Source organism: Mobula hypostoma, chromosome X2 (genome assembly GCF_963921235.1).
Source record: "Mobula hypostoma chromosome X2, sMobHyp1.1, whole genome shotgun sequence".
Lineage (NCBI taxonomy): Eukaryota > Metazoa > Chordata > Chondrichthyes > Myliobatiformes > Myliobatidae > Mobula > Mobula hypostoma.
In genome coordinates, this window is record NC_086129.1 from 37828691 (window position 1) to 37842296 (window position 13606).

The 13606-nt window shown below is 43.0% G+C and overlaps 1 protein-coding gene and 1 pseudogene across 4 annotated transcripts in view; both read right to left on the minus strand.

Annotated features, from left to right (window-relative positions):
• Positions 1 to 1404: 1404 nt before the first annotated feature.
• Positions 1405 to 13606, minus strand: part of nectin1b (nectin cell adhesion molecule 1b) — a 544761-nt gene continuing 532559 nt past the window's right edge. For 2 of the 4 annotated variants that reach the window (XM_063038123.1, XM_063038120.1), the window contains one exon: positions 1405 to 2005. In XM_063038123.1, the coding sequence (XP_062894193.1) occupies positions 1790 to 2005 (216 nt within the window). In that variant the 3' untranslated portion in view covers positions 1405 to 1789. The remainder of the gene's footprint in view (positions 2006 to 13606) is intronic. The other 2 variants (XM_063038124.1, XM_063038122.1) reach the window with 1 other exon arrangement.
• LOC134340705 (sin3 histone deacetylase corepressor complex component SDS3-like) lies at positions 3711 to 5607 on the minus strand (annotated as a pseudogene).

Genomic DNA, 13606 nt, shown 5'->3' on the forward strand with positions numbered 1-13606 from the left:
GGGGGGGTGGGGAGGAAAAAAGTCCAAGGTGATCCAGGACTTCTGATTGGCGTCTGGCCTCTCTTGTGTAGATGATGGGAAGGGACAGGATTGGCTTTAACAATGATGCCTTTGAGTTGAGTGTCTGGGCGAAACCAGCTGAGCAACTCTACCCATGCAGAAGGGCTACCTGGGTAAGGTACTCGAAAGTAGGTGTACCCTTGAAAGTATCAGTGCTTTCAGAGGAGGAGGACAGGAAATTGCTGATGAAAGATCTTGTGTTTTTTTTAATATTTAAAAGACGAAGAATTTCCACCCTTACTCAATCTGGACTAAGTATGACTCCACATTCGCCAATAAGGTGATTCTTTACTGCCCTCTGAAATGACCAAGCAAGCTGCCAGATTCATGGGGGAATTCTGAATGGGTCATAAATATGAAGCTTGCCAGCAAAGTCACATGCAGTGAATGAATTAAAACTAAGTCATCACTAGCCACTTTATCTCTGGCAGGATCAAAGTCATCCCCCCAGATCATGCCCTACAAAACCTTCAGATAGGCTGCAATAAATTATAGTTGACTAATACAACTTCTCATATTTTCTCTTCTCTTAATTCTCCCCTTCTCTTTGTCTTCCTGTTCTACTCCCCTCTGTTAGCTCCTGATATATTTACAACACAACACTTTCTCTCAAACATGCCCAGGTCTGGCCTGAGTATATGGATGGTAATTGGTCATGTTTTCCCTGCTTTTTGAAGAAGTTCTTGGTTTTCGGGCTGAGCACATCATTAAACATTACAGGGTCCATTTGCTTCCAGCCTTTTTACCATTCCACCCACCGATTGTCTTTACATAGTGCAATGTGAACTGTCAGCATCAGCACTGTTGTGTGGAGTGGAGGGGGTTCCTGCAGGCCAGGCCCAGTATGGTTAACTATCCACCCTCAATGCACTCCTACTCAGAGAAGACCAGCTTCACACATACTGAACGTTTTGGCTTGTTGCAGGGTCCGAAACAAAATGGAGGTCACTGCTCACACACAAAAGCAGATAAGCGCAATGGAATATTGGGTCATAGTCACGATCATTAGGATTGGCCAACCATTATCACAATATGGGGGTCACAACCAGCCAATGGGAGAGGAGGCTAACAGTGGAAATGGCGGGATGCCCATTCAACCCAGCCCTCCGAAACACATAGAGTTCACGATCAGACAGGGATCAATGCTGGTTATTGATCTGCCAGCATTCAAGGGGCAGTGTTGAAAGCAGATTTTTCTGCATGTAAAGTAAGACCCAAACCCATTGCATCAAAGACAGCAGCAGCAGCATTGTATACCCACCGTCACGTACACAAGAACAATATCAAACGGCACTACAACTTTCAACATTTCCCCTCCCTCCCACCCTCACCAAAGCCCAACTTACTCCCCCATGACTGTCCCAGAACCCCGCACCAGTTGACATGCAGCAGTGTCTTGGCTCAAAAGCAGACACTCCTGATAGTGTCAGACCAAAAGCGCTATAACAAGGCCTCGGGCAGAAGTTTGCATGTGTTTGTGTTCGTGTTGACACTAATACTACTTGTGAAGGCAAAGTCACAACCTTAACCCTTTTAAAACCAGTGTGTGGCAGAAATATTTTTCCGTTTGAGTGCCACATGGGGCGCGAGGGAGTGAAACAAAACTCAAGTTCCATTGGTTAACAAAGGGTTAAGTGGCTTTAAGCCAAAGTCTGAAAGAGGAGTTTTGTTGCTGGACAGTGGGCTCAGTGCTGTGCCCTCATGGCCACGGTTGGTCAGTGACAGTCATTTACACATACTGTTCTTTTGGGTAAATGTATGGTGCCCGGGAGCCAGGCTGGGGATATCGGCGAGCGGCATCAGGGTGACGGGAAGGGTCCGGGGGTCTATACGATAACTTATTATAAATAGGGTGGAGTTGCTCCAAGTAGTCGTCATGGTGATCGTGCTGGCCGCTCACGTATTCGTCCTCGTCTGATAGTTCTTCATAGCGATTTCCATTGTACTGTGGGAAGACAGGGCAGAATTCAGATTCAGCTTTGTCCTTTGCATAGACAAATCAAACAACAATTTTTAACAGAAATCCATTTACACAACAGTAAGGTTGTGAGAATCACTATGTCATGCTGGGACTTATTCCCCACCCTCCTGCGCCTAGCTGACACGCCTGGTCTTCACGTGACGCAATGTGAGCATTTGTTTGTGCATGTGTGCATATGTGTTACACACACATTTTATAAGAGCAGTTGGAGCTGGTTTGTAGAGGGTAAATGTTTCATTCTTTATTGTTAAGTGCAAACATAGAAATCTCTCTTTACTTTTTTTGGATAGTGAAGCACTTAGTCTTTAGTGAACGTTGAGTTAGATTGGTTCTAGCCATAAGATTGTGTTACATTGGGACTCAGTTGAATGATAGCTTGTCAGGGACTCCCAGCATGACCCTTCCCTGTCCGTGTCATTGCTGCTGGCTCTGCAGTCCTCCCGGATCTCCACATTCCTCCATTTCAACTTCTTATGTATCTAGATTTGGCATCACTCCTCAACTGGATGCAACAACCTAAGCTCCGGAATTTCCTCTGTCGCCCTCCTGAAAATCTGTCCTGTTTCAACAACTCCCCACATCCCACAAAGTGGCCCAGTGTCAGGATTAAATACTTTTTACCATCTTACCATATGTACAAGGTGGTTCTGGTTTAAGGAGATGCACAGAGAGGAAATTCTACAACAGAAATGCAACTGAGATTTTCTTGTCTCAATGATCGATGGAATTGGGTTGATATTGGGGGAGGAGCAGATTCCATGAGCATAATTTTCCCTTAATTGCTCCTTGAACAAAGATTTATTCTTAACAATGCACCAGAAAGAGTATCGTTCCTTTCTGCACTCATTTCAGGGAAGAGATTACAATCATTACCCCATCATCTTTCAGCTCATACAAAAGATTCATTTCCCTGCAAACATCCTGAAATTCACTGAGTACTATTTTTCCACCATTATTACCTGTGAGTTGACCTTCATATTAAGAAGATAAGAATAAAATAACAAAGAAAAGCAAGAGCCTACTCAGCTCTTTAGGTTTGTGTCAGCTTTCATCTCCATCTTCCTGCACTATCCCCAAATCATGGTATTTATTTATTTAGAGATACAGCACGGAACAGGTCTGTTGTGTATGTGGCCTGGTTACACAACAATGCTATTAATAAAAATGCTGGAGATGGGAGCTAAGGCTCATGGTTCTTTACTGGTAGAGTCCGAACTCAGCACACACGTACAGATCAATACGCGCCTAATAGCGCATGCAACGACGTGTTACTAAAACATAAAGTAGTCCCTTATTATGCTGTAGGCTATACGGTACACTCCTCCCCTTTTAATTTAATAGTGTAACAACTTTTTTTTACTGGGGCATTATGTTAAATAAATATGTTTACCCTTAACGTACAAACGCTTACCATTTGTTTACTTAGCAACTTAATAATATCAAAATATAACAAAGTAACGTAATAATATCGAATTATAACAAGTTTTTTTTTAAACTTTTGGTTTAAGACCCATTTATAACTCTAGTCTCCGGGGGGAGGGGTCTTCTCTGCCTCTCCGGGTAACGTCTGTCAATAAACTTGTTTGTTTTAATACAGATTTCCATATAAAAGTCATGAAAAGTTGACCTCTGAGCATAGGGAGTTAAGAAGATGTGCCCCTCCAACTTGCTAAGAGTTCTGGGCAGCAGATCGCCTCTGTATAATGAAGACTCCTCTGTGCAGCTGTCCTAGATATATACGCAGCTTTGTGCTATCACTTGTCTTCCTTACCCATATCTCCTTTCTTCCAACTGAGCTAATTACACAGCCAATCTTCGTATGCTCCTTAGAATCCAAATAGGTAGTCTGACCTTTAGGATACCATCTTTTATCGTAATATAACTTTCCATCTTCTATTCGTGCTTCATATCTTTGTGCTGGTGATTTAGCAGGAGTGCTGGGAAGATGCTCAGAAGAAGACGGAGATGCTGTCACTTTTTGTGGAACACGTCATTTTTGGAGTTAAAGAAATACATGATAAATTGGAGAACAAGGTTGCATTCTACGCTGGTCAACTTGCAAACAGTTTGAACAGTAACTCTGATGTGAGATCCTGAGGGCTCTTTTGGGCTGTGGTTCAGGACCTCAGGGACTGTAAAAATAGTGCAGGATGTCTGTTCTTCAGGTATGATCTGAAAGAATGTATAATTTGCTTAGGAGAACTCAACGATCTCATCCTGCTTCCATGTGATCATTTTTACTGTTTAAAACGTATAAAGCGGTGGCTTGAATCAGGACAATGACTCTGCCCACTGTGCCTAGATGATGATTATGTACCAGCGGTAACAGAAGAAATAAGTGAAGCTGTAGGAAAATTAGTCATATTTCGCGAGAGGTATGATGCACTTTTCGTAGCTTTGGTTTCCATGATCTGCTTCAAAGATGACTTGCCACCAACAAAAGAAGTGGTTGGTGATCTGCTGTCTCTGCTAGTTATTCAAAAGTCGGAGCAATCCAATGACTCACAGAAAGATCAGTACTTTACCAGTAATCTTTCACCGTTTGATGAAGCAGTTGATTGAAATCCTGTTGTTTGTTTCATTGTTCTTAAGCTGCTGTTAAAGTACAGTTTTGCTGATATTAAGGATTACCTGCAGTGCTATCTGTCGGACTCAGGAGGGAAAATTCCTTCAGGTGCACAGTCAGCACAAGTGTGAAAATACAACAATAGAAACCTTACAGTTTGTTGCCAGAATTTGCCTCTGTTTTGATGCTGTTTCCCAACTTCTTTGTGAAAAACAAGACACATTGGCTGAGGATTCAAATATGTACGGGCAAAAGAAACTTTGCTGCAAAGGATTAAGTGTATGATTCTCAATGGAGGAAATGATTGGTTCCAGATTTACCTTGTGCAAAAGCTGTTCTGTTTGAATGGAGATGCTGGTCTTTTCGGAGATTTAAGATTATTGAGAATTCGCAGATCTTCCACTATCTGTTCATCTGTTAACAAGAAATTTAACTGCATAGGTGCAGGTTTTCTGCTTTTGTCTGTAATTGGAGCAGGGTCATTAGGTTTCCTCCTTAGTTTCCTAGTCATTATTGGCTTTATCTCCATAGAATCTCCTGTGAGTTCCATTGTTAGCCTCTCATTCTCAATCATCTGTTTCTTTTCTTCTAACTCAATCTTTTTATCTTCAAATTCCTTCACTGCTGCTTTCTTCTCTTTAATATAATTCCTTTCCACTTGTTCTGTCTCCAGTTGCAGAAAAAGCTCTGCATTTCATATTCTTTCCTTGTATTGTTGATCTAGTTTCTTCATCTTTTTCTGATACTCCTGCAAAGTGCCTTCCTGTAGATGCTGTAGCTGCCTTTTGAGAGATGTCAATTTCTCCTGGTACATCTGCTCTTTTACTTCCAGGTAGTCATCATCATCCTGTTTATTGGCAATATCTGTCTCCCTTGCATTCTCTGTATCTTCACCTGAGTCGTGGCCACGGATACTGTGTTCGTCCTCATCATCAACACTGTCTAGCTCCTCCCCGTCATTGTAATAGTCAACAATGAGCGAGAGGAGAGCTGCAGACATCTTCCCCGCTGAGCTGCCCTCCTTTGTTGACACATCTAGTGCTTTGATAGTGTGCCAATCCAACTGGATTTTCCTGAGCCATTCACGTCCCAGCAACAGTGGTCCTCCATTTTTCAGTACATAGAGGTTCAGCTGCTGTGTTTTACCTTCGTAGGTCACTGTCACTTTAATTTTGCCTTTGGGACAGACTTTCTGCCCTGTAAAAGTCTTTAGCAGTAGTTTAGTTCGTTTCAGAGGTATGTGAGAAAACAGTCGTTTGTAGTCGTGTACAGAGATCATTGTTAAAGCTGAGCCAATGTCCAACTCCATTTTCAGTCTTGCACCTGCCACTTGTGGAGTGACCCATATTACTCTTCAATCATCTGTCTCTTTCATGCTGTGAAGTTGAAGACAAGACAATTCACTTTTGTCTGAGTCGTTTTCACCAGAATTGCTTTCTTTCATTTTGTGTACATTGTTGTATTTTCCTTTCTGGGGTTTCTTGTTTCTCTGTATTTTGTCCTTTTTCTGCTGTTTACTAGCTTTGCATACTCTGCCAATGTGGCCCTGTTTGCCACAGTTTCTGCATTCTTTATCTTTAAAACAACAGTTTAAAGTCTGGGTCATGTGATCTGTTCCCACAACGGTAACATTTCTTTCCTTCATTTCTGTTCAGTGAGATTTTATTTGTAGCATATTCCAGAGATTTTTGTTTTATCTCTGAAGCACCCCGTGCCGCTGTTTCTGTTGATATTGCAATGCTTAGCGCTTTCTTGAACGTAAGGTCTCTTTCACACAGGAGCTTCTTCTGCGTGGTTTCACAGTGCATGCAACACACTAACCTGTCCCTCAATACGTCTGATAGACCAGCTCCAAATTGACAATGTGCTGATAATTTGCACAATTCAGCACAATATTCAGAAATGCTTTCACTTTTGCTCTGATTCCGATTGTGAAATTTAAATCTTTCAGCAATGATCAGTGATTTGGGGTTTAAATGCTTTTGGAGAGTGTCTACTGTTTGCTTGAACGTTTTGTCAGCTGGCTTTTCAGGGGTTAACAAGCTCCGAAGCAGCCCGTATGTTTTTGCTCCCATAATACTGAGTAAGACGCTGGCTTTCTTTTCATCCTTAACACCGTTAGCCTCACAATATAACTCCACTCTTTCAATGTAAGTTGCCCAATCTTCAATGCCACTATCAAATGCTGTAATGATTCCAATCATTGCCATCTTTGTTATGTTGATTTAGCCCCGTTCTCCCTTATTTTCCTTTTTGACTCATGTGTCCGTTTTGCTAGCGCTACAAGCGCACTCCGTCTAGATGTGTGTGTCGCTCCTTTTTATCTCCCTTCTGGGGCAGGCAGACCCTCAGCCCCTGGGGGTCAGTGCCAGCTGTGGTCTCGGCTGGATGTGCTGCGGCTCCGACTGTGTCTGTTGGTCTCCCGACGTTCCCGACCCCGGCTGTGCTCCCGCTTCCTTTCAGACTCGTGGCCTTGCTCTGCCTCCTTCTCCCGCTCCTTGGCTCGTTCCTTGCGCTCTTCTTCCAAGTCTCGTTATTCAATTAAAACACGGTGTTCCAGTACGATGTAGGTTCATTTACCTCATCGCCAATTTGTTGTGTATGTGGCCTGGTTACACAACAATACTATTAATAAAAACACTGGAGATGGGAGCTAAGTTTCATGGTTCTTTACTGGCAGAATCTGAATTCGACACACACGTACAGATCAATACGCGCCTAATAGCGTATGCAACAACGTGTTACTAAAACATAAAGTAGTCCCTTATTATGCTGTAGGCTATATGGCCCTTTGAGCCACACCACCCAGCAACCCCAGACAAACTCGGCTTAACCCTAACCTAATCACGGGACAATTCACAATGCCCAATTAACCTACCCGGTACATCTTTGGACTGTGGGAGGAAACCGGAGTACTTGGAGCAAACCCACACATTCCAGAGGGAGGATGTACAGAGGACGTTGGAATTGAACTCTGAACTCGGATGCCCCAAGCTGTAATAGCGTCCCGCTAACTGCTACGCTACCGTGGTGCTTTTTTGATGTTCTTAGTTACAGAATCACAGAGAGATACAGTAGTGTAACATGCTTTTTGGCTCACTATGTTACCATGCACTCGTCAAGTACCCATTTTTACCCTGATTCAACCCTAATCGATTTAGTACCTAACAAACTATTGATCTCTGTTTTGAATATTCTCAAAAACTGAGCAACAGTATGGAGAGGATTGCAAAAATTAACACCCCAAGCTGAGACGGTGTCCTCCAACCTGTCAGCAGAAATAGACTTGCTACAGTCACATAAGACCATAAGATATAGGAGCAGAATTAAGCCATTTGGCCCATTAAGTCTGCTCTGCCATTTCATCATGTCTGATCCATTTTCCCTCTCAGCCCTAATCTCCTGTCTTCTCCCTGTATCCCTTCATGCCCTGACTAATCAAGAACCTATCAACCTCTACCTTAAATATACCTAATGATTTGGCCTCCACAGCCACCTGTGGCAACAAAGTCCACAGATTCAACACACTCTGGCTAAAGAAATCCCTCCTCATCTCTGTTCTAAAAGGACAGCTCTGTATTCTGTGCCCTCTGGTCTTAGACTCCCCTGCCATAGGAATCATCCTCTCCACATCCACTCCATTGAGGTCTTTAAGATTTTTCATAAGAGCATCCATAATTCACATTAGGATAGATGTGAAGTTGCTGAAGGAGATATGTAGTATGGTTCCAAGGATGAGAGATTCCAGCTTAAAGATTTAGATTGGAGGAGCTCCAGAATTAGATTGGAGATGTACAAGTTCATGGCCTTATGTACTAGCCATGATCTTGTACACCTCCATCAAATCTTGAGAAGCTATTTGATGGAGATATACAAGATCATGGCTAGTTTAGATGGAGTAAATAGAGGGAGGCTGTTCCCACTGAGGGGGCATAGACTTCAAGTTTTGGACATCAGAAACAAGATTAATGTGAGAAGAAACATTTTTATGCAGCAAGTTTATGAATAGGAACTCACTGCTTGTGTGGAATGAGAGCTTTTGAAAGGGATGAAATTCCCAAACTCTAGACTATTAGTAGTGATGGTGAGCTGTCTTGAGTCACTGCGATCATACAACAGAGTGATAGAGCATTGATATTTTGTGCACCACAGTTCCCCAGGAGACATTGATTGAGTAGAGGGAGAGAGAGTTTATAAGAACGAGCAGGGGCAGTTGGCATATTTTGTGTGCCACAGTTTCCATGAAGACATTGGATTGCAGGTAACTAGGCACTTGACAAGATCCAATAAAAAGAAGTTAGGTTTAAGCAGAGAGGCCATTGTGCAAGTGGCCATAGTGTGAATGGGCAGTAGGGATGCCAGTCAGGATAGCTGAATGCTCCTCTTGCGGGATGTGGGAAGGGAGGGAGACCTCCAGTGTCCCTGACGACTTCACCTGCAAGAAGTGCATCCAGTTGCTGCTTCTAATGGACCACATTAGGGAGTTGGAGCTAGAACTGGATGAACTCAGGATCATTTGGAAGGATGAGGGGTTGATTGACAGGACATACAGGGAGATAGTTACACCCAAGGTGCAGGTAACTGGGTGACTGTCATGAGGAGGAAAGGGGATAGGCAGCCAGTGTAGAGTACCCTGTGCCTGTTCCTCTCAACAACAGGTATACCATTTTGGATACTGTTGGAGAGGATGACCTATCAGGGGAAAGCCACAGTGGTCAGGTCTCTAGCACTGAGTTTGGCTCTGTGACTTGGTAGGGAATTGGGAAGAAGAGGTGAGCTGCGGTGAAAGGGTACTTGTTGGTTAGGGGAACAGACAGGAGGTTCTGTGGATGAGACCGAGATTCCTGGATGGTACGTTGCCTCCTGGGTGCCAAGGTCCAGGACATCTCAAATAGAGTCCTCAGCATTCTTAAGTGGGAGGGTGAGCAGCCAGAGGTGGTGGTCCATGTAGGTACCAATGACATAGTTTGGAGGGGTGATGAGATCCTGCAAAGTGAGTTCAGGGTGTTAGGTGCTAATTTAAAGGACAGGACCTCAAGGGTTGAGACTTGGTTGCAGGAGGGGCAGGACTGGCAGCTCAATGTTAAATTAAAGGGGGAGAGGTGGCATTATTAGTCAGGGGAAATGTCATGGCAGTGCCCAGACAGGACAGCACAGCTCTTCTAGTGAGGCTTTATGAGTGGAACTGAGGAATAAGAAAGGTATGACCATGTTAATGGGACTATATTGTAGACCACCCACAGTCTGCAGGATTTCGAGAAGCAAATTTGTAGAGAGACTGCAGACTGTTGCAAGAAATATAAAGTTGTGACAGTAAGTGATTTTAACTTTCCACGTATTGACTGGGACTGCCACATTGTAAAAGGGCTGGATGGGAAAGAACTTGTCAAATGTGTTTAGGAACGTTTCCTTAATTAATCAATACATATAAGTTCCAACAAGAGAGACTGTGATACGAGGTCTCCTATTAGGGAATGAGACAGGGCAGGTGACAGAAGTTTGCAAAGAGGAACACTTTGCATCTTGTGATCATAATTCTTTTAGTTTCAAGGTAATTATGGAAAAGGATAGGTCTGGTTCTCGGGTTGAGGTTCTAAATTGGGAAAAGGTCAGTTTTGATGGTATCAGAAAGGATCTTGCATGTCAGGATTGGGACAGGTCGCTTTCTGGTAAAGATGTACTTGGTAAGTGGGAGGCCTTCAAAAGTGAAATTATGAGAGCTCGGAGTTTGTATGTTCCTGTCAGAATAAAAGGTAAAGATAATAGGTTTAAGGAATCTTGGTTTTTGAGAGATATTGAGGTAGTTAGGAACAAATGAAGTACTTGAGGAGTATAAGAAATGCAAAGGCAATCAGGAGGGCTAAAAAAGACGTGAGGTTGCTCTAGCAGACAACGTGAGGAGAATCCAAAGGGCTTCTATGGATATGTTAAGAGCAAAAGGATTGCAAGGGACAAAATTGGTCCTCTGGAAGATCAGAGTGGTAATCTATGCATGGAGCTGAAGGAGATGGGGGAGATGTTAAATGGAATTTTGCATCTGTATTTATTCAGAAGACAGCCACAGAGTCTATCATGTTTGCTGTTGTGTGCTGGGGCAGCAGGCTGAGGGTAGCAGACACCAACAGAATCAACAAACTCATTCGTAAGGCCAGTGATGTCGTGGGGATGGAACTGGACTCTCTGACGGTGGTGTCTGAAAAGAGGATGCTGTCCAAGTTGCATGCCATCTTGGTCAATGTCTCCCATCCACTACATAATGTACTGGTTGGGCACAGGAGTACATTCAGCCAGAGACTCATTCCTCCGAGATACAGCACAGAGCGTCATAGGAAGTCATTCCTGCCTGTGGCCATCAAACTTTACAACTCCTCCCTTGGAGGGTCAGGCACCCTGAGTCAATAGGCTGGTCCTGGACTTATTTCATAATTCACTGGCATAATTTACATATTACTATTTAACTATTTATAGTTCTATTACTATTTATTATTTATGGTGCAACTGTAACGAAAACCAATTTCCCCCGGGATCAATAAAGTATGACTATGACTATGACTGTGACTATAGAAGTGAGGCAAAGCAGCAGTGAGGTCATGAACCCTATACAGATTACAGAGGAGGAGGTGTTTGCTGTCTTGAGGCAAATTAGGGTGGATAAGTACCCAGGACCTGACAAGGTGTTCTCTCGGACTCTATGGGAGGTGATTGCAGAAATTGCAGGGGCCCTAGAGATATTTACAACATCCTTAGTCAGGGGTGAGGTGCCAGAGGTTTGGAGGACAGCCAATGTTGTTCTGTTGTTTAAGAAAGGTGTGAAGAATAAGCCAGTAAATTATAGGCCAGTGAGGCTGACATCAGTATTGGAAAAGTTTTTAGAAGGTATTGTAAGGAACTGGATAGATAAGTATTTGGATAGACAAGAACTGATTAGGTATAGTCTACATGACTTTGTGTGTGGTGGGTCGTGTCTAACTAATCTTCAAGAATTTTACATAAGTTACAAGGAAAATTGATGAAGGCAAGGCAGTGGATGTTGTCTACATGGATCTTAGCAAGGCACTTGACAAGGTCCCACATGGGAGGCTGGTCAAGAAGGTTCAGTCGCTCGGCATTCAAGATGAGATAGTAAATTGGATTAGACATTGGCTTTGCAGGAGTAGCCAGAGAGCTGAGAGGACTACTCTCTGGCTTCTCCAGCGAAGCCAATGTCCAATCCAATTTACTATCTCATCGTGGATGTCTCTCTGACTGGAGGCCTGTGACTAGTGGAGTGCCACAGGGACTGGTGCTAGGTCCGTAGTTGTTAGTCATCTATATTGACAATCTGGATTATAATATGGTAAACTGGATAGTCAAAATTGCAATGACTGCCAGATTGGATGTGTAGTGGACAACGAGGAGGTCTATCCAAGCTTGCAGCAGGATTTGGACCAGCTGGAAAACTGGGCTGAAAAATGGCAGACGGAATTTAATGTAGGCAAGCATGAGGTGTTGCAGTTTGGGAGGACTCACCTGGGTAGAATCCTATAAGGTGAGTGTTAGGGCACTCAGGAGCGTGGCAGAACTGAGGGATCTGGGAATACAGATCCATAATTCCTTGAAACTGGCGTTATAGGTAGATAAAATCATAAAGAAAGCTTTGGCACATTGGCTTTACTAAATCTCTGTATTGAGTAGAGGAGTTGGGATGTTATGTTGAATTTCTATAAGACGTTGGTGAGGCTTAATTTGATTTATTGTGTGTAGATTTGGTCACCTACCTACAGAACAGAAGTTAATAAGATTGAAAGAGTGCAGAGAAAATTTACAAGGATATTGTCCTAAGTTATAGGGTAAGTTCCAATAGGAACTTTATTCCTTAGAATGTAGAAGACTGAGAGGAAATTTGATAGAAGTATACAAAATTATGAGGGGTATAGATAGGGTAAATGCATGCAGGCTTTTTCCACTGAAGTTGGGTGAGACTACAACTCAAAGTCATGGGTGAAGGGTGCAATGTGAAATGTTTAAGGGGAACAGGAGGGGAAATTTCTTCAATGAGAGAGTGGTAAGAGTGTGGAATGAGCTACCAGCACAAGTGATGGATGCAGGTTTGATTGCAACGTTTAAGAGAAGTTTGGATAGGTACATGGATGGGAGGGGTAGGGAGGGGTACTGAGGGCTATGGTCCAGGTGCAGGTTGATGGGAGTAGGCAGATTAATGGTTCAGTATGGACTAGATGGGGCAAAGGGCTTGTTTCTTTGCTGTAGTGTTCTAGGACTTTTGGACTCTTGAGCAGTACAGCACAGAAAGAGACCTTTGACCCATCTAGTCTGTGCTGACATAGTCTTCTGCCTAGACCCATCCACCTGGACTTGGACCATAGCCTTCCATACCTCTCATCCATGTACTTCTTCAAACTTCTCCTACATGTTATATTTGAACCCGCATCTACCACTTCCACTGGCAACTCATTCCACACTCTGAGAAAAGAAGATCCCCCTCAGATTTCCTTGAAATATTTCACCTTTCTCCCTGAACTTAAGACATCTAGTTCTAGTCTGATCTCACATGAGTTATAAAGCGAGCATGAATTCATCTTATCTATAACCTTCATAATTTTGTATACCTCTAAGATCTCCCTTCAGGCTCCTGTGCTCCAGGGAATAAAGTTATAAGCTATCAAAACAATATAGTTGTAAATTTTCTCTGCAATCTATCAAGCTTACATCTAGTGATTTGATGAGAAGGCTCAGTACCACCTTCTCTGCTTGTAATGATGGTGGAATTAGAGTTAATCTGATCTTTGGAGAAGGATTTGAACAGGCAGGGTTATAGGGAAGGAAGAGAGGAATGGGATGGATATGATGCTTTCCTAGGAATTTTCAATGAATCAATGGGACAAATGGACTCCTATGATTCTGTGATCATTTATTCTATCTTTTATTCATTTACCTGATGCGAGCATCCTTAGTAGGACCATCCCAAATTACCATTGAGAAGTTGGTACAAAGCCTTCTTA